The sequence below is a fragment of the Magallana gigas genome, chromosome 4 (genome assembly GCF_963853765.1).
Source record: "Magallana gigas chromosome 4, xbMagGiga1.1, whole genome shotgun sequence".
NCBI lineage: Eukaryota > Metazoa > Mollusca > Bivalvia > Ostreida > Ostreidae > Magallana > Magallana gigas.
This window is the reverse complement of record NC_088856.1, coordinates 33,034,390-33,056,592: the sequence shown is the minus strand read 5'-3', so window position 1 is coordinate 33,056,592 and position 22,203 is coordinate 33,034,390. Positions and strand designations below refer to the sequence as shown.

Here is a 22,203-nt window from a genome sequence, read left to right as displayed (position 1 = left end):
TCTTCTTAGCTTCAACACATTTTTTATTGTATGACCACATTGACCCCGCCCTACGGCATGAATCTTTGATCAAGAGCTCATGAATTTTACACTTGGTAGAAGCCTTCATCATGGACAACATAACCATGCATTTCATTCAATCCTCTCTGTACCATCAGGTACTTGAGGCGGCTACAATATATATCCATCTGCCTCGCCAAAGCCACAGCGCCGAAGTAAAAGCCCCTGATATTATAATACCAAATAGTTGCCCAGAGAGTCAGGTTTTGTTAAATATTTTGCATTTAGTTTGTTGGTTTTTTTTATTTTTTGGTTTTTTAAACGAAGAGTTTTTTCCCTTTTAATTACGTGTTTTAAAAACAAGACTATACATTTTGGACATATAGCACGCATGAACCTTTGACCAGGGGCTCATGAATTTCACAATTCTGGTAAAAGTCTTCATGGACTCAATATATCAAATTATATGAGAACCCCCCCCCCCCCCATTTTTTAATTGACTGTCAAGATATTTCGGATGAAGCTGCCCCCCCCCCCACACACACACACACATACACGCGCAATTTAAAAAACGATGCTACGTGCTTGAATATCCTTTCTTTTTTCCCATGGATGGAAATAAATGTATCAGAAATACCTGATTTTGCACCTTATTATAACAAATACATGTACAATTTAAAATTTGATTGTTTTATCTTCCGATTTCAAGCTTACAGGCAATTGTTTGATATATGTACTTTCCTAAAATAATTTGAAATAATGAAATAATTTTATTTCATGTAATATGTACATGTTTGTGCACTAGATCGAAGGAAAGACTGAAAATTCTGCACGTTCCGTTCAGCAGCAAAAATTAAAAATTCATTTTTTATAAGACAGCCTGATTGATACATGCATGCTTCCGTTGAATAATTTTGTTTAGCCAGGCCAGCCTTTTTTTTTTAAAACTAATATAGGCTACTTTGTACAATAAATTAAGAGGAGTGACTGTAGTAATTCGGGAATATACATTCTGCCTACATTTTTCTTTCATTTACTGGGCGGTTACAAAATCCCATGCTGAACTGATCGTTCATTTATGAATTATCTGATATTACATATGTTTACAAGTAAATAAATGTTATCCAGGCTTTTAAAATATTTTCTTCGACAAAATATTTTCAAAAATAGACCGTCCTCGCTGCTGTGCACAATGTCGACAGAGCCATGTAAACCAGATACAGCAGGGAACCCTCTGATAGGCGTTTGTCAACTCTCATGCACAGCGGACAAGAAGCAGAATTTTCAAAAGGCTAAATCACTCGTTGAAAAGGCAGTTTTCAGAGGTGCAAAGGTAAATAGTACAGTGACAGTTTATGCAAAGTACAGCTCTTAAAACGTTTTTCTTTCCATCTTGAACAATTAGGAAACAGTGGGTCAACCGCGAGTATTTGGTAACCAGTCTACATGGTCTAGACGGGACTCCCAAAAGAGTGCGGGACGGTTCGCCCCTAAAGACCTTTCGCGCTGAGACGTTTCGCCCCGAGATGTTTCGCGCCTATTAATTATGTGGTAACAGTAAATTGATATCAGCATGGAGAGCCTCCAAATAATGAGTTATAACACCTTAGGGTAATTAGAAATTTGATGAGACACATAATTATGATTGCTTGATTTAGATGTTCTGCGGCTTTTAATTATGTGGTAACAGTAAATTGATATTAACCTACCATTGAGAGCCTCTAAATAAGTTTTAACACCTTTGGCTAATCAAATTATTCTAATATATGATTATAATTATATATATATATATTAACATCGGATTATAAATTTCTGTTAGCCATACTTTTGTGGAAATGCCGAGCAAAATTGAATTATTGTCGCCCTGTACAAAAATTTATCTGTTATATATTCCTTAGAAGAGAAATCATTCTACTGACAAAAATTAATGATTTATTCAAATCTTATTTATCATAAAAGTTTAATTTCTCCTCTTTAGCTTGACATGGAGAGCCTCCAAATTAGTTATAATATCTTAATTAGAAAACCGATTCAGACACTTAATAATGATTGCTAAACAAACATAATTATATTTGAACGTGGATAGAATAATCGCTTTTTACATTATTAAAATTATCAGTGAATGTACCACATTAAACATGATCATTTGTAGATATGTTTTCAATAAAGTCAATTTTAATTATATATATATATAATTATATATATATAATATAGGTGCGAAACGTCTCAGCGCGAAAGGTCTTTAGGAGCGAAACGTCTCAGCGCGAAACGTCAATAGGGGCGAAACGTCCCGTTCCCCTCCCAAAACAGAGTCTTTGGCTCCATAATGCATTGAGGTAAAATGGCGTTTCAAATGTAAACAACGCATGAGTTATGCCCCTTAGTTCTAAATAAATCTCTAAAATTGGCCAAAAACATGACAAAAAGTAACTTTAAACTTTCAAAAACATTTCTGAACGTTTATGTGTCATATTTATGTCACATGTTCATAACTGTTTACTTGTATAATGTTAGATTAATTTTAAAAATGAAAAATTCACCCATAATTTTAATCACGCATAACTATAACTTTTTAGAAATAAATTAAATGCTTGGATATGATTATTTATCATTGTTTGTTAAAGTATAGTCTCATTTACATCATTTTCAGGCTGAAGTATTCAATTATCTTGAATAATTAACATGGTTTCTTAACATTGGAAATGCCGCGAGCGAATATAATTGTTTTGATGAATAATTTTATAAGTTTTTAAACAATCAATCCTATTTGTTCAATACAAATAAGACGTTTTTAATCATCGCTAGAGCAGCAAGTTTTTGTTAGTAATCCAAGCTCTTTTCATTTTTGCACTTATCAATTTGTGTGTTATGTGAATTTAAGTTGTCCAAACATCCAACTTCGGAGATCAACAACTGCAAATAAGTGCAAATAAACCCCAATTTTGTGCAAATATGATCGATAGTAAATTATGTCCTGGGTCTTTTAAAACATGTTAGAAGTTTGCCAACACATGCAGCATTTGCAAGATGATTTCTTGTGGACCCCATGTTTTTAGCGAAAAAATGCCATTTTTTGTACAAGTGCACATGAGTATGCTCCCAAAATGGAGTCCAAAATACTTGCAGAAATTCACTTTCATTGACTCTGTTTTGGGAGTCCGTCTAGACTGGTTGAGGGAACAGTTGAAGTAGCTTTACTATTGGGCGTTGTACCAAAAATAACAATACTGGTGGTTCGAATAATAGTAATGATTTATAAACTGTATCAAAACGAAAACCCTGAAATATACAATGAAAATATGCCTTAGGGCTAGTACACATGATAAGGCCTGCCTTTTAAGTCTAAAACTTACATTTTGCGAGCCTTACATCTGTAGTGTCCACACGATAAGGCAAATCTTACATGATTCATAACATCATTTCCATAATCCCCACATGTTTTTTTTCTTCTAAACATTGCAAAACTGGAGGACGATATCATAACTGTAGCAATATTTATTTTATTGGCCAGGTAATTAAACTAATTAAAAGGAGGAAAAGGGTACACAGACACGTATGGACAAGTCTTTGGGTTCAAAGGAGAGCTGTGCACGGTGCGCACAATACGGTGCTGCATGAATTGTGCCTAGAAGACCCTAGCACCTTTAGAAATTTTGTTAGGATGGATCAGCAGTGCTTTGCAAAGTTATTAAGTCTTTTAACTGCTCACATAGCATGTGGTCACTCAAATCTACCCACATGTACGGTTTGATATAGATTGACATTAGGGTATTTTCATTGGCTATGATACAAAGGTCAGCTAAGTCTTGTATTAGGAAATAGAGCAGTGCTCTATTCGTAAGTTTGACTTGTAAGGCTAGCAAAAACGTGTATTAAAGGTGTACACATGGCAAGGCAAGAACTTAAGTTTTAAGACTTGTAAGGCAAGCCTTATCGTGTGTACCAGCTTGTATAATATAAAAATGATATAGACAATTTATACACATCAATTACATGATGTTCATAATTATATGAGTTAGTTTACATAGAAAATTACTTCATCCATGTAATTTCTACTTCAAATAATTATGACAAATGCTGTTCATATTTCAAGCCAGGATCCTGTCAAACATCAATATATGCATATAGAATACTATTTTTGATAAATACCACCAAATAATAATCTCATTATTATTCTGCTTTCACACTGTGCATTCTCACTGAATAGGGTTTATGTAAAAACTATAGACAAGCAAAAATATTATGCTATTAATTAGAGTTTAACTGTGAATTAAGGAGGCTGACTTAAGTTTTTATTGCGCATGTTTTTGCATATATAGTATATAGTATAATGCACTGTATTTACACTTCTTATGAATTTTTTTCGATATTTATAAAATTGAACAGAATAGACAAAATTCAGATAAAAATATTTAGATTTTTAAAGTAGATTTTTATTTTTAAACAACTTTTTCCATTGTAGAGTAGGGGAGCATTGCCGTTGTGCTTTTATGACGTGACAAAATGAAGCTTTGTAGTAGTGCACACAGAATAATGCTATCCTTGAGGACATTTTCCTTATTTTTTTAATGAATCCATTTTACTAATATCTAGTATTCGTAATGCTCCAAACATATAGCAAAATTTGGTGCATTTTAAGATGGCCCCTACTGAAAACCAGACAGTAGAATTAAGTTTTTTTTTTACATATTACATAAGAAATTATACTACTAATCATTTATAACAATTTGAGAAAAAAAGCTATTGTAGTATTTTTTTTATCTGCTTTGAAGTGTGGAAAATGACAGTTTCCTATAAATGTACCTCTAATTTGAGATAATCCCTTAAAAGAACCAAATTGTCGATTTTCTTGAAACTTCGCAAATAAACTAGAGTTGGTGTAATTGAAATATAGTTAAAAGATAAAGAATTTTACTATTGTAATTTTTCCACAAAAAACCCAAATTGCCCTCCTTAAAAAGTAATAAACCAACAGTATGAAGTCCTGTTGAGTTGTGTGTGTGTATGTATATACTGTGTGTGTGTGTGTGTATATATATATATATATGAGACTTATCATGTCCACATTGTCCTGAGCTTGTAAATCGACAAAACTAGCCCTCAAGAAAACTACATGGCACGCCCACAGGTTTATTCTCCCAGCCAATCAACAAACAGAAATAAATATAGAACTGACAATTTGCTGTTTTTAACTTTAAAGGGAGAACATGTATAACACAACTTTTTAATATGATTGATTTTATTTCCCGAGGTTTGTTAGCCTGTTTAAGAGAAAGTCTGAGGCAAGAGATATCAGTAGTAAATGCCTGAAGAATTTAATGGTACTCATTTTTTCACAGAATTTGCGTGGAAATAAGATTTATCACCCCAAAACTAGCCCAATTTTTGTGCACTGTAATTTGCTACTTTTTAACATGTACAGAACTGTAGCTCTCAACTGGTCATCCATCTGAATTTGTTCAGACCGGGAGCTATGGACCTGCAGCTAAATGTTTTAAAACAAATTTGGTCATTGAATATATATGCATATCAACACATTTTTTATAAAACTGCGATTAATTTTGAACAGATGGTTTTTCTTCCTGAAGCAATTGACTACATTGGTGAAACAAAATCTCAAAGTGTTGAGTTAGCAGAAAGTTTGGAAGGGGAGACAATTTCTGGATACCAAGATCTGGCTAGGAAGGAGGGTATTTGGCTGTCTCTGGGAGGATTCCATCAGAAGGTACAAGTCTTTGCTTTCCTTCAAACTGATTTCAAACTGTTCAAAATAGATTTATGATTCCCTTGTCTGATGGAGAATCAAGAGTACATTTATCTAAGATGATTTCATTTAAAATTAGATATGATTTCCGTATTTATTGGATATAAGTAATACGGTACTCAGGACACTGAGGTTATGATTTTTATGACTACAGATTCATGTACCGGTAGATTCTTGTAGATAAAAAGTTTGTGTTGACCTTAAGTGTTCGAGGATTTCAATAGAAACTAGAACTATGATTTCAATGTCTGTTGAAGAATTGTTGACATGTCGCAATATTTCAATAAGAAGTGGGCTTTCTGTGCAAGATAAGAGGTTTAATGGTGCTGGTTCTTGTACATTAGGGGGTTTCCATCAGATCTGGATGAATGGTGATATTTTTTACTATGTACAGTCAAACTTCGTTATCTTTAACTAGACAGGACAGTTTAAAAACCTGGAGATATCCAAGTATTTGAGATATCAAGGGTAAATCACTTAAGAGATAAGGGGTCGGGACTTACAAATCACTTTGACATACCGTATTCATTGTATCTGAGATATCAGTGTTTGAGATATCGAAGTATAACTGTATTTGTTAATGTAGGTGAAGATGAGGATTGCATACCGGTAAAAGGTCAAGAACGTTGTTCAAGGGTTGTGACTGCAGAACATAAATAGATATAATTGTTTTTCAATTAACATAGATGTTCATGTGTTGCTTTTCATATCTTAATTTCAGAGTGATGATAAACAGAGAGTCTTAAACACACATGTTATTATCGACAATCAAGGACAGATCAGAGACACATACAGCAAAACACATTTATTTGACCTTGACATAAAAGATCAGGTCAGGCTATGTGAAAGTGACTATACAATCCCAGGGAACAAAGTTTCCTTTCCTGTTAAAACTCCAGCTGGAAATGTTGGCATGGAAATTGTATCCTAGGAAAATATATCACACTTAACTTTAGTTGCATAGTCATTGGCTCATTGACATCTACCGTATTGAATGGTACTATTTACATACATTTTAGTGCCTAGCTGTTTTCAAGATAGAAATTTTGAAATGGCTATTTTTCAACATCTGAGGGTACTTAAAGTTGAAGGGTTACCCACATCTTTATGAAAAGTATTTCATATTACTATTAGCCCATGCCTCTATAGACCTTAAAGATATTATTACATAATTATTAAAATTGTTACTGACTGACCAAGGAAACAGATTGGTTGAACAATCTCAAAGACAGTGAAGCAAAGCCATCTCTGAGATTGATTAGTCTGATATATTTTCATTGTCAGTTAATAGTCAATAGCAAGCCTAATAAATTTTTTTCCCAGAGGACCATCAAGTGATACATTAATTTATTACAAAAACCAGCGATCTACATGAATCCTTGTTAAATTTGCCTTAAATATTATTCAACTTTACACAGTAGAAATGTCAAAATTATCATTTCTCAATTTTCAGATACTGTAAAAATCTTTGCTGCACCCTCACTATTATTGTTTTGTTGCTATTGAAACATTTTCTCTCTTTCTTCCACAGAGGTTTGAGCTAATCTGTACACTGCCACTTTATTCTGCTCCATATACAACAAAGATGGACAATGTCTGTAATTTAAATGTAAGGTTCAAAGGACAACTACTAAAAAAATGAACTTGCAATGTATATGGATTTCAGTTTATGTATCAAACTACATGTATATGAAATGTCTAAAATGACTTAAATGCCACCATATAAGAATAAATGGCTCTTTCTATTTCTAATGTACTGAGATACATTAACAATAATTAAGTTAATTTTGCTTATTCTTTGCAACAGTTCATTTATTTGTTAAAGAAAGATTTAAATATTGACAACAATAAAAAGTTTTCTTTGGTTATTGATGTGGGTTATGAAGGTAGCAATTATTGCAGAAAAAAATTAAGAAAGCTGCCAATGCAAGTTTTGAATGATTTAATTCTGCAATGTTGCTACCTTCATACCGGGTATTCTGGTATGAATCACTAAAGAAAGCATTTTATTGTTTAAATAGGTCATTTGCTATGATTTTCTATAATGTTAAAAAGGTGGTCTTACAAAGATGATGTCTCATCTCGGTGAACTCTGTTATCTCTGATGTCTTATGTTAATGATATACACTTCATGGGGTCAGAAGGTTAAGGGTTGTGACTGCATGCATATTTAATAAATAGGTCATTTGCTATGGTTTTCATTTAATGTTATAAAGGTGGTCTTACAAAGATGATGTCTCATCTCAGTGAACTCTGTTATCTCTGATGTCCTATGTTAATGATATACACTTCATGGGGTCAGAAGGTTAAGGGTTGTGATTGCATGCATATTTAATAAAAATAACCCCAACAATGTCTAATAATACTTCGGAATCATTAAAATTTGTTGGGACCAATTTTTATTGATTGCTTTAATTTTACAGGTTCTTTGGGATGTAATTTTGTGTATTATCTTACATCTACAAAAGGAAACATGACTCTATAACCCTAATTTATTAATTCATAGAGGATATGTTAATTCTTTGAGGAGAGGTACTTATGAATTCTTTGAAAATTGAGCTACCACAAAATCTATTGATTCCACAGTATTTGCTCTGGATTAAAAGGATAGCAGGTTCATGTGCTGGTAAAATCCTTGACTTAGATACAGTGTTATGACCTGAGATTTCCCGAGTTGTCATTGGTTCTAGCCCAGCAGGGAGCAGACATACTAACTTTTCCCTCAGCTTTCACTGTGACCACTGGTATGGCCCACTGGGAGGTGAGTGTAGAAAAGATTATGAGAAATTGAGGATGATTAGTCCTGAAGAAGTTTGAAATTGCACATGGGACTGTTAATCTTTTATATTTTAATTGTTGTTTTGGTAGGTTTTACTCCGGAGTCGTGCAATAGAGACACAGTGTTATGTGGTGGCAGCAGCTCAGTTTGGCAAACACAACAGCAAGAGGGTGTCTTATGGACATTCCATGGTGACTCAAGTCATTGTAAACGTTGAAAGGACAATGTACAATATAATCTATTTTGGCCCTAAAATTTTAAAGATTACCGGTAACAGTTTGATTCTCTCAAATTCAATGGTGTATATTAAGCCAGAAACAAGAATGAATAATTGAAACTTCCTTTTAATTCTCCCATTGGCAATATGATGTCTCCTTCAAAGGAACTTTTAAAATTTGGTTTACATGACACTAGTGAAAAATATCAACTTCAAAGATACATGTAGAAGATGATGATTGCTTGAGTCGACCACAACAAGATTCAAGAACATCCCAGCCAGCAAGCTATGATCCTACAGCCCAGCTCTTTTAGATATATAAAAATTTATATGGGAAAAATGGGGGATTTTTCACTTTGGTTTCAGTTAACCACAACAAATGGAAATATCCATGTTTATAGTAGATCCTACAGGATTGCAAATAAATCCTTCCTATAATCTTATTTCTAATGTGTAAATGAACAGAATAAGTTATGTTTTTCTTTTATCCCAGGTCATTGATCCGTGGGGAGCTGTGATTGCTCAATGCAGTGATGGGGTTGATGTCTGTTTTGCTGAGATCAACTTAAACATGATTAAAAAGATCCGGGATGAGATGCCCATAATGAGACACAGAAGGCCAGATCTATACGGATTCTTACAGTCATATAACAAAGGTTGCACACACTTCAACTCATAAAAATTTCCATCTTTACCTACCTGTTTATGAATACGTTTTTGAAATGATGAATAATTACTGGTATTTGATATAGTGTGTGACTAGATGTAGAAAGGACTAACACTGGGTCTTTACAGAAAATTTGATGAGGCTGATAAAATAGAGTCCCTTTTGGGTTGCAAGTGCGGTCAACTTGTTGTGCTTGGTAGAAAAGTACTCTATAAGGCTTAGTATTAGTACATGTAACTTTGGTTGATATTGGCTTGTAGAAAGTACCCCACTATACATAAACATGTACTCTCCAAAGAGAGTCAAAGAGAGTCAAATACATTGTAAGGCTTGATGAAGAGCATAATTGACACAGTGATAAATACATAAATAAAATTCCAAATATTTGCAGTTTCCATTCATTTTCTTTGTGGATGTTTCCAAGGGAGGGGGCATAAGTGTTTCACAAACATCTCTTGTTTGAAAAAGGATCATAACAAAGCAATTATATAAAATATTTTGATTAACGCATAAGCAACGTATCTTTGACTGAGATGTACAGCCTTTCTCTGGCAGTTGATAAGTTGTTTACTTATAAAAAGTTATGATATGATACATTTATGTTAATTTTTGACTCATCATTTATGCCTTTTGAACATTATTTACCATATTCACCTTTTCTAGTATGACATCAATGTAGTAGTTGGGGCTATATGGACCGTGGATATCGGCCTGGGTAGCTCAGTCGTAGAGCTCCTGACTAGAGTTGCAGGGGTCCCGGGTTCGATTCCTGGTCCAGCCATATGTTTTCGTTGTATTTATATACTCATTCCTCCTTCTTACTATAATGTAGTAGTTGGGGCTATATGGACCGTGGATATCGGCCTGGGTGGCTCTACCACTGAGCTACCCAGGCCGATATCCACGGTCCATATAGCCCCAACTACTACATCAATACAAGGTCATTGATAGTAAGTTGTGTAAACAATATGTACATATACTAAATTGTGAAAAGTTTTAACTGGAAATTGAACCTAGGGCCTCTGTTTAACCATGCCAGCACTCTAACCACTAGCTGAGCTATTGAGACCTGATGTAATGACTGACAGTCACACACATGCTAAAAGGTGACAGATATAAACTCAATCATACATGAGACTGTAAGGTTTGAAAGTGTTTGTTATCTCATACCTTCAACATATTATCTTGTTATTATGACTTAGTACAATATATCTTGTATGTAAGACTTAATATATCAAGTTTTTTACATGAGCATGACTGCAGAAAGGGTAGTCTTGTGATTAACCGAGACATCCTGTCATTTTATGTGTGTTAATTTATTTTTTTTCAGTCAGTTTTGTCTTCAAACCAGGTCACTTGCTTTCTTGATCGAATTTTTTGTAGGCAATATCGATGATACCTTTCATTATCAGTTTGGCCAGCACTCAATTGGATGTGGACAGGTGTTCTACAAAACAGCTCTTAGCTTTGCCTTTGTTAACATCAAACCAGTGCTTCCAGGTCGTATCCTTAAAAAGATCAGATTAAGATTAGCTACAGAGCCTACAGTCTGCCCCCAGTTCCTGTTTCCATCATTAGCAAAGTGTGGTTGAAATTGATACAAGTTAAATGGTTAGAGATTTCCTGTCTGAAAATTAAATGATTCATTTTACATCATCAAATGTTTATTTCATAGGTTGACTTATCATCCAAATTGTAATAATTTCAAAGGACACCAGAGTTATAAGTAGATGTTTATAATGTTGAATGAAATGTCATAGGGTTTAATTGTTCTTAGCTCAATGGTTATTTTTAAACCCTAGCAAACAGGGTATACTGGAATTGCCCTGTCCGTCTGTCTGTAGATGCAATTTCATTCCCCTTTTTTACTACTGCATGGAACAGTCTGAAAAGGACTATTTGTGGTTTTATGCATTTTTTGCCCCCAAAATTAAAGTTTAATAAAGCGCTTTAAAAATAAGGGTGAAGATAGTTAGAATCATATTAAAAATAAGGGTGCAAAAGGTTATCACCACAGTGACGACATCATGTAGAAATGACGTCATGAAGATTGCCCAATTTTGATAAATTGATGTTTTGAAGCAAATATGGGTGTTTTCCGATTGTTTTTCAACTGGGAAACATTGAGCGCAGGCTTGCTCAGGTACCATTTTTTAGTATAATGTGTATAATTAATTGAAGAAAAACATGTTAAAATCTTAATTGAGCAGACCTGCGCTCTATACTTCCGAATGCAAAATATAAAGCAAAAATGAGGATATTTTCATCCGTTTGCAAATTTGCGGGAATAAGGTCATAAAGTTGACATCATAGATAAATAGCCAATGAGCAATGGTGGTTAAAATCAAGATTAAAGTGATAGGTTACTGTACAATGATTTATGAAAATTTGATTTTTATACGACACTATTTAAAAATTGGTTAAAATTGGGGGCAGATATTAGACCATACCACACATAGTCCTTTGTACTTATGTTAAACACCATCTGAAGATGTGCACTTGGATTTTTCATTAAGGTAGACCCTGTGCTTAGAAAGAGGTATAGCGCACTTAATATACGATTTGGCCTCAAATATAGCCTTTTGCAAAACATCAAACATTTTCAATATAATACAATATTTAGTTTAAATATATTCAAAGAAATGCAAATTACACAACCACCATGCTCTAAGAGTCTTAAGTTAATTATCTTACACGACATCATTAGAATATTCAGGTTTTGTTAGGGATATATAGGAAAGTAGTTAGTATACGATTGAAAATTGGATATTTGACTATTTGAACCACTCTAACAAAAACATCAGATTAAAATTATGTTATACAGGATTTGTAGTACACGTTTACATAGAATTAGTTTTGGTTTAACGTGGTCTTCGTACTCACTACTGAAAATTGGACAAATATTTCAATTAGTGTCTTTTCTAATACAATCATGTATATAGCCATACATATTGAAAATGCATCGTCTGAATTTGTTAGATGCGTGGCCTAGTGGTAACACGGAGGTCTTTATGATCTTGTGGTCGCTGGATCGAATTCACTAAGTAGTAATTTTTTTCACTTAAATTGAAACATGAACAGAATAGAGAGGTTATGTTACATGTATCTATTTTTCTGGGGTTTTTTTAAATTATCTTGTTTAATTCAGTCTGAGTATGAGCACACCCAATATAATTATATAAATCTCTTCATTAACACTATACATGTACTCTATTTACACTTAATAGATCCATTGCATTTTGCTTGAACTTATCACGAATATCAACTACTGTTATACAGAGAGTTTTCCCGAATTTATGACAAATCAGTTGTTACAGACACCATTATAAAATCAGTACAGTGTATCCAAGTTTTGAAATTCATATTGCGACAGCTAGGTACCTGAAGCTATTTTAGTAACAGGTACTTTCCGTCCAAACACAGGTGTAGGCGAAATGATGGGAAAAGGCGCTATTAATACCTCTTTGTGTCAAACCAAACTTTATTTAGATTAAACAGTTAAAACAACTTATAAACTTACCACAGTGGCCCCGATATTTATACCTTTGCATGTTTGTTTTCCTACGGTGAGTTACAGCTCACAAGGTCCAAATATTCAATAGCCAAATTTTAACACAATGAAGCAGAATCTAATAATTTATTAAATTATGCGCCAAAATACATTATATTCAGGGCCCTATAGATTTTGTTTGTCAATGATAGATTCTTAAAAGCTGATAAGAACATCAAAGACAAATATTGATAATGTTTTGCAAGTTTATACAAGCTATCTAACAAAATGCAAGTTTATCAAAGAAAATCATAGTCCTATGGGATCAGTTTTCTGAGATATGGAGTTGCATTGTACCATAGGAGAAAGTGGGGAAATTTTGAAATAACTGATTGCATCAGCCAAGACACAGATTACTAACATATTCAAGGTGTTATCCACAGAAGAGCTTTACATGGCTATTTTAATTTACTGCAAATGGAGGGGTTATTGTCAATAGGCGGGTTTTTTTTCTCAAAAACAAATGTACAAATATCGTTGGATGCAGAAGTTTGTAAATGTATCACATACGTGTATACATTTACAGGAAAGTGAATATTGATTTTTTTCTTTGTAAACTAAAAAATTTTTCTACACTTCTAGAATGTTTTTTAGGAATACACCTGAGGCACTAAGGTGACCTACTGCAATTGGTCCTCTGTACTCTCACAGTTGTAGGAGATAAAGTCATGCATTGTTACTATGTTCATAATGTCCTGAATGGTGAGATTCGAGGTCCCCATGCCAGGCCATGGGGCAGATCATGTAGACCTGGAAGCCCTCCAGATTTTTTTTTGTTTAATTATTTAAAGCTATACACGCTATAATTTGCGTCAATTTTGAATAAAGGGGAAAATGTATGTGTTTGATTACTAATAAAAGTTACCTTTATTCTGTTAATTATAATGCTCAATTCGATCACGTAACAAATATATCAAATATTAAACAATAAAAAATATTTATTTTCCTGCCAGGAAAGTAATGCCTCCTCGTGAATATCAATCTATCACGTGATATCGACAGCTAAATTTAGCCTATCATACCAAAACTGGTGAAGGGTCAACATCTTCATAATTGTGATAGTTTCACAAAGGAAGGGATATTTTCAGTAAAGCATAAATTTGTCCGATATACGAGTACAAACAAAAGAAAAAAATACAAGCCTGTGAGTAGATATGAATACTTCCTTTAAAGAAATGACGTAGACCTGTGTTTTTCCCCTATGTGCTATTTATAGATCCTATAAGTGTTAATGCAGTAGTAAGGGTATCGTGAATCGCAAGCGTATTTTACTCATTATACATGTATGTATTTCAAATTAACAACTGTTAAGCATATTAAAAATCAAGTTGGATATTTAATTAGGCAAACAATAACGACCACCTAGTTCTCCGCGGACATGCGCAATGAGGTCGGTTTGCTCTTCCTTCATCAATATTCATGAAAAGGTATATTTTCCTAGCAGGAAAATAAACAATTAAAAATCTATATCTTTGTAACGAGATGGAATTCACCCTTGTAATTTACAGATTAAGGATAACTTTTATAAGTTGACAAACACATGCGTTTTCACTGTCATTCAAAATTGACGCAAATTATAGCGTGTATAGCTTTAAAGCAAAACAACAAAAACAGTTTTTAGATTTTTAAATAAATAGTAGACTTGTCAATAGTAAAGTAAAATTTGGCTAGCCCAAAATACTGAAGTGTGGTATTTGTACAATTTTTTTTTTAATAAATGCCAGATGGTGTCATTGAATGAATGATTGATAAGTGAACTAAACATAAAAGCTATCTTGAACGTTAACAAATATGGAACAATTATTTTCTATCAATATCCTTGTTGTAAGATTCCAGGTAGGAAGGTGGTGGTCATTACCATATTTTACTTTACTGCAGAATGAAGCTTAATTAAATGCATTTTTGAGAATCCTCAAAAGGTCTTTGTGATTAATTTATGTATCACAAACCTTTATGATTTTAATTTTTGAATTTATTTAATTTACTTTCATTAAACTAATATTTGTCTCACTTGAAATTAGCATTGCAGGGGTATTATTTCTATTAGGACAGTTCTAGTTTCTTACTTCAAATACAGAATGTATGTAACTAGCTAACCTATCTCTTTTGGCTTTGAGCCACCTGAGAGCTATTTTACATTTCCTTGAATTACAAACATACGTCCTTGTGTCTTCCTTGCGCCCAGCAAAACGTTTTAGTGACCTGACATCAGCTGAGGTAGCTGATTTATCTTTGTGTGTTCAGCGAGTTTGTAGAGCAGTGGAAGCCCACTTTAAGGGGACATCATTGACGATTGCTGTGCAGGATGGCCCCGATTCTGGACAGACGGTAGAGGTGTGTCTTGTACATGCATGTTATTATATTTTATGTTTATTACTCTGATTTAATTCAGTTGCTTTTGATATGCTCATTTTAAACAAGAAAACATAATTTTTAGAATTGTTTTTCACCTCTTATTTGGTTGCGTGTTCCAATTAATTCTGGAGAGCCTGTCAGAAAACTTCAGAATAAGTTATGAGATAGACAGATAGACAGCTTGTAAAGTCAAGGTTAGCTAGAGTAACAATTAATTAAAATCTTTAGAACCAATTGACAAGTTATCAAACTTTATTGATACATATGTATATCAAATATAATCCATTACCCGCATCCTCCGGACTCTGAATTTATGGAAAGAACTGAAGAAAAAAATACTGAAAATGCAATTTTTGATAGTTTTATTCTCCACACATGAAAATCAGACCCAAAAAATCATGGTTAGAAATTAAGCATTGACATTTCCTCTAAAATTGTAATATTTATGACCTAAAAAAATCTGTCGTTTGAATGAGGCTCCATCAGCCAAATGGTCAAATGATAAATAAGCATTTATTCTTTGAAAAACCTCTTCTCTAGAACCAGACATATACAATGCAAACTGAGTAATTGTTACAAAAAGCATCGAAGCCTCTACCTTTTAAGTTTATAGCCTTTGGGCTTGGGATTCTGGTAATAGGAGGACTTTTTCTACATCTTGGCATTTAGCAGATGAGCATGCAGGTAAAGGAAGAATTGTGAAATGCAGTTAACCTGGATCAGGTTTCTCATGGTTCTCCCCAACCATTTTATAATGCTAGACTGCAAAGGTTAAACACGTTTCTGTCATGGTCAAATTAGCGTTCTCATGATAAAAAAAAAGTTAATTTAGTGAAAATTTATTACATATAAACAATGACAACCACACTTCAATGAATTATTTATTATTTGTGTGATTAAACAATGGTTTGCACCTTCCTCAAACTGCTTAATTAGTCTGAGATGGAGCCTATTGTTTGTACATAGCCAGCTGTGAAGCTTGATTCCGTTAATGCCAGTTTATCTTATTTCACTCAAAACCATGAAATGTTACATTAGGTACATGAACAAAAATAACATATTTACATATATTCAGCATGGTTGTTAAGGTAAAAAAAAAAGTAAATGGGGTGAAAAACAATTTGATTAAATTTTGTAATAAACAAACACAATTTTAATTTGATAATTAATCTATTTACAAGCTCCTTTGATCAGCTTGGTTCAGTGCTGCATGCTAATGACCTAAAAAATCTGTCGTTTGAATGAGGCTGAAAAGAACCATACACCTCATGATTAAGATTTTTAAAGTGCAGAACATAACTTAATTAATATGTTGCAACATGCATAATATTATTTTAAAAATTTTAGTTTTATATAATTATGATTGCTCCTCACAAAAAAACCGAGATATTTTTCCTGCCTTGTTTTAAAGTTTTTTTAAATATCACAATAAATTAAAATGCAACATTTATTTACACAAGAATGCCTAAACATTAAAAATCTATAAATTGTTCCCTGATTAGACTTTCACAAGGGTATTTGTGACGTCATAAAAAGGGCATTATAAATTAAGACTTTTAAAAAAAAAATAAACTACAAAATGCCTGCACCAGAGTAACTGCTTACACATTTAGTATTCCAACACGTATGAGATAATGTCCGTAAGCTATAATTGAATCGTACCTAATAAGTAATTATTGTGAAATTAATTAAAAACGTACTTTCATTTTCGATTAACAAGCTCGAAATAGCAAAAATGAGAGTAAGGTGGTGGACACGCTTTGGCGGATCAAAGTCAGGGGAAGTTTGCATCAAAATATATGCGTGCAATGAAATTATATATGGAATTATTACGCAAAGAGTGAATACATTTACTGAGAACTTATTTAGAGTATACTTATATTAAGGTCAGATTTGACAAATGTTGAATTAATAAAATGAGCCAATTCGTTTCTTGAATGCGCAATTTTAGTTTTGATACTTAATCGCTTGCGACACACGACCTCTGGCGAGAGTGGGATAGAACTTTCCAGAACGGGGTAACCAAGAATGCTGGTTGACTAATTAACGTAAGGAGAAAAGTGTAGGACGAGTTCATCCTGCGTCGCAGGCAGATACCTTTGATTGGACTGTGATAAATACATAAAAGTTAAAACAAAAACTGGCACAATTTGATGTGATGTTAGTTTTTGATGGTAAGATCTTTCCAGAACAGATAATGTAGTAAGAAATAACCATCGGGCAGATACTTTAAATCTGACAACTTTGGTATTTAAAAATATGCAAAAACATGTGCTAACACTAGCTTTTTTTAAATTTAATACATTTTTATATCACGGCAGATTGGCAGTAAACCTTGTGTGTGTCTGTCAGTGATGGTTGTGTGTGTCTGTCAGTGATGGCTTTGTTTGTCTGTCAGTGATGGTTGTGTGTCTGTCAGTGATGGTTGTGTGTCTGTCAGTGTTGGTTGTGTGTGTCTGTCAGTGATGGTTGTGTGTGTCTGTCAGTGATGGCTTTGTTTGTCTGTCAGTGATGGTTGTGTGTCTGTCAGTGATGGTTGTGTGTCTGTGTCAGTGATGGTTGTGTATATGTCAGTGATGGTTTTCTGTGTCAGTGATGGCTGTGTGTCTGTCATATATGGTTGTGTGTCTGTGTCAGTGATGGTTGTGTCTGTCAGTGATGGTTGTCTGAGTCCGTGATGGTTGTGTGTCTGTCATATATTGTTGTGTGTCTGTCTCAGTGATGGTTGTGTGTCTGTCAGTAATGGTTGTGTTTCTGTCAGTGATGGTTGTGTGTATCTGACAGTAATGGTTGTCTGTGTCAGTGATGGTTGGTATGTGTCAGGGTTGGTTGTGTGTCAGTGATGGTTGTGTGTGTCTGTCAGTGATGGTTGTGTGACTGTCAGTGATGGTTGTGTGTCTGTGTCAGTGATGATGGTGTGTCTGTGTCAGTGATGGTGGTGTGTCTGTCAGTGATGGTTGTGTGACTGTGTCAGTGATGGTTGTGTGTCTGTCATAAACTGTTGTGTGTCTGTCATAAACTGTTGCGTGTCTGTGTCAGTGATGGTTGTGTGACTGGTCAGTGATGGTTGTGTGACTGTGTCAGTGATTGCTGTCTTTGTCAGTGATGGTTGTGTGACTGTCAGTAATTGTTGTCTGTGTCAGTAATGGCTGTGTTTGACTGTCAGTGATTGTTGTCTGTGTCAGTGATGTCTGTGTCAGTGATGGTTGTGTCTGTCAATGTTGGTTTTGTGTGTCAGTCAGTGATGGTTGAGTGACTGTCAGTGATGGTTGTGTGACTGTCAGTGTTGGTTTTGTGTGACTGTCAGTGATGGTTGTTTGACTGTCAGTGATGGTGTTGTGATTGTTAGTGATAGTTGTGTGACTGTCAGTGATGGTTGTGTGTCTGTCAGTGATAGTTGTGTGTCTGTGTCAGTGATTGTTGTCTGTGTCAGTGATGGTTGTGTGTGTCTGTGTCAGTGATGGTTGTGTGTCTGTCAGTGTTGGTTTTGTGTGTCAGTGATGGTTGTGTGACTGTCAGTGATCGATGGATGTGTGTCTGTCAGTGATGGTTGTGTGACTGTCAGTGATGGTTGTCTGTCTCAGTGATGGTTGATATGTGTCAGTGATGGTTGTGTGACTGTCAGTAATGGTTGTGTGTCTTTCAGTGATAGTTATGTGACTGTCAGTGATTGTTCTGTTTGTGTCAGTGATGGTTGTTTGTGTTAATGTTGGTTCTGTGTATGCTTGCAACAGATTTGAACATAATATTGAATTAGCATGTCTATAATGATGGTAAACCATGAGTGTGTATGTGTTAGTTATTTAAATGTTTATGTCAGTGCAGTTCTGTATGTTTCAGTGATACTTATGTGAATGTCAGTGGTGGTTCTGTAAGTCTCTGATATACATGGGGGCAAAAGTGTCCGGATAAGTGAGGCTCCACTGTACATCATTTGATGTATGTCAGTGATGGTTCTGTATGTACCAGTTCTGCTTGTGTGTGTTACAGTGATTGTTCTGAATGAGTTTATAATGGTTTTTTATGTGTCAATCGTGGTTTTGACATTAATTTGTAAACAATGAACATATTGTGTTTTTTATAAATGATGATGCATGAAATGGTAAAGTTTCATTGGGTGACCATTTCAAAACAGACTTTTATCTGAAATTATGATTATAAACAATTATAGTAATACAAATTGACCTTAAGAACCAAATTAGGAGCACAATGCACTAAATATCCACTGACTGGTTTGAGTTAAAATTAAAAAATTAGATAAAAAATAAGAACATATTAAGCACTGCATCATATTAAGCGAGTTAATTCCTGCGCGGGGCTTCATCTAGTTTTTCTTAAATATAAGCAGAAGATCAATTCTTTATTAGTTTTTTTTATTAGAAAACTATGTGTGCAGCAGTCGCCCACGATGAAATTCACATTAAAACTTCATAATGTGTTAGCACATTAAATATAATATGTTTTTAGGGTGTGACTGTTAAGGCGAGTGCAGCTTAAATTAAATTGTAAATGGATGCACCAACTTGAATAAAAATAAAAATATTTTACGCTCCAGTATACATGTATTTTATGTTTTACGGAGTGGCGGTCTGGAGAACGAAGCCAGTAAAAACGATCACAATTTCATGAATTCAATCCACACTTTGCAAGAGTTGTTTCCCTTTGCCAGGTCAACCCTTCTTTGTGCAACCAAATATTGAGGCTTCCTGTCATGAAATCTCTTTGAGCACAATTCATTCCTTCAATGTGTGGGTTGCACCATCCTGGGACAATCAATATACACAACAGAAATTTTGTCAACTGACATAGATGCAAACCTCTAAGGCTACGGTGAGAAATCTGTTTTCCCTTAAGATGGCTGCCACGTGACATAACGTTTGTTAAGATTGGGTTGGTCCATTGGATCCGTCTATCTATTTTATCCATTTATCTAGACATTGTGCCGTCACGTTAGCAGAGCAGGCATCGATCGACAATTTCCGTTAAAGCAACAAGGCACCGAACAATTTGCAAAGAAAATAATTTAAAACAACTAATTGCAAATCTTTTTTTTAGGATCAGCAGAATATTTTAATTTTCTTTAAACGCATGGCATTCTTTAAAATATATGTTACCTGTTCTCGCCGAGAACCTGACATTGATAGCCATTTGAAATTTACAAGGAAGTGCGGTTTCAAATCTGACGACAGAAATTCACTCACTATACATCTCGTTGTGAGCGACAGCTGCGGACACATTTTCTCTTTTCAAAAAATGATGAGAAAATGTGCCATTTGCTTCATTTTTTATTACATCTTAAAATTAAACTTGACACAATGTTGAAGTCATTATTCTTTTTGAAAAAGAATGAAAGTGGGTAACTTGGTACTTTATACCCAATTGTTCCAAATGGTTTATGTGTATTTTCATGAGATTCGAGATTCAAACAACTTTTGAATTTCAGGGCATATACTGAAATAAAGTGTACCACTTTAGTCACCGTGGCCTTCTTTTGAATTTAATGGCTTTCCATACTCAAAACTCATGCTTAACATAATTTTATACACAAAACTATATTTTCACAGTTGAAGTCTCAAGCTTGAAAGATATGACGAATAAATAATATTACTATGGAAGATTTGTGGCTTCAAAAATAAAAATCCTAATTATGCACCTCAGTACAAAAACTGATCAAGTTCGACAGACCTATGCCTCGTATTGCTCAAGATAATATTATATATAAAGGGCATGTTTGGGAGGGTAACTGTTGAAATTGACACCCCGAGAAAACTATTTTCAACCGACGCGAAGCGGGGGATGACAATGGTTTTCGAGAGGTGTCAAACTCAGCTGTTATCCTCCCAAACAAGCACTATTTATTTTATTATACTTAATGTCTTTTAAAGAAAATTTTACTGTTTTTATAAGAAATGACGTGAATTCTACTGTGAACCGTATAATTTACGCGCTTGTTACAATTCGTTGTGTAACTCGTTGCCAAGTTTGTTGCTAACGCTTAGGTTAATAGAACGGATTGTCCACTGCGTCTAATCCTATTAGATTTCAGTATTTAACATGAAAGTACATGTATAATAAACCTTAATGGTCCTCTTTATTTTCTCCAAACATATAAGTGATTGAGTTGGGTATTTTTTGTGTTGTAGCATGTTCATTTCCATATATTACCCAGAAAACCAGCTGATATCCCAAATAACGATGATGTGTATCGAGAGGTAATTATGATTAAAAAAATTATGATGCCAGCATCATTTGAAGTGCTCCAAGGAATAGAAGTTGTACAACTTATTAAATGAATGCATTAAATTGGTTCTACTTCTTATCATTTTAGCTGGCTACACATGATCAGGATATCCAAGCAATTAATCGCAGGTCAGAGGAAGAAATGAATAGAGAAGCTGCAGAACTGAGACATTACTTCTTGTGATAAGATGACAGATATAAACTATTAGCTTTTCTGATTTGTGTAAAGACCTTTCCTGAACTGCAAAATATTTTAACCTTTGTTGGCAACACGGACATTAAAATTGGATATTATGATTTGCAGAGTAACCAGAGGGATCATATTGTAGTTTATGTAGAGTTAATCAAATTTTAGAGAAACCTCCATTTTTTTCAGTTACTAATAAGTTAGATGAGGAAATTAATCGTCTTTAATTCATGAAACAGCTGCGAATATCCACAGGAAATGTTCCTTTAAACTCACCAGACGTAGTTTGCTTTTGCCTCTTGTCATTCCTGAAGGAAGTCTAGCTAGTTTTGGGGTTATTGTGTATTAATCGAAAACCAAGTGCCATGATGATTTGTCACATTTTTGTCACATTTTGCAAATAATTGCTGCATTTTATTGCTAAAAAGCACAATGTGTGGTGCA

The 22,203-nt window shown here is 34.1% G+C and overlaps 1 protein-coding gene across 3 annotated transcripts; it reads left to right on the top strand.

Annotated features, from left to right (window-relative positions):
* The first annotated feature begins 1,015 nt into the window (after nt 1–1,015).
* LOC105348817 (deaminated glutathione amidase) lies at nt 1,016–21,869 on the top strand. 3 transcript variants are annotated; one of them, XR_004596664.2, is made up of 11 exons: nt 1,016–1,333; nt 5,570–5,725; nt 6,486–6,686; nt 8,415–8,525; nt 8,633–8,734; nt 9,254–9,416; nt 10,811–10,930; nt 15,136–15,311; nt 20,002–20,162; nt 21,476–21,544; nt 21,661–21,732. XR_004596664.2 is itself a non-coding variant. In XM_034449331.2 (10 exons), the coding sequence occupies exons 1-10, from the start codon at nt 1,118–1,120 to the stop codon at nt 21,754–21,756; spliced, it is 1,410 nt and encodes a 469-aa protein (XP_034305222.2). In that variant the 5' UTR covers nt 1,019–1,117; the 3' UTR covers nt 21,757–21,869. The 3 variants fall into 3 exon arrangements, 2 of the variants coding, with proteins under 2 accessions (XP_034305223.2, XP_034305222.2); XM_034449331.2 differs by lacking the exon at nt 20,002–20,162 and having other exon boundaries at nt 1,019–1,333; nt 21,661–21,869; XM_034449332.2 differs by lacking the exons at nt 20,002–20,162; nt 21,476–21,544 and having other exon boundaries at nt 21,661–21,869.
* Nucleotides 21,870–22,203: the final 334 nt, after the last annotated feature.

Bases quoted from the DNA above. Each gene is read 5' to 3' on its own strand.
- LOC105348817 (XM_034449331.2), top strand. From the start codon at position 1,118: ATGTTATCCAGGCTTTTAAAATATTTTCTTCGACAAAATATTTTCAAA. The intron at 6,687-8,414 runs GTATCCTAGGAA...ACTTAGATACAG, and splicing joins GAAATGTTGGCATGGAAATT to TGTTATGACCTGAGATTTCC. The intron at 10,931-15,135 runs GTATCCTTAAAA...AATTACAAACAT, and splicing joins CAAACCAGTGCTTCCAGGTC to ACGTCCTTGTGTCTTCCTTG.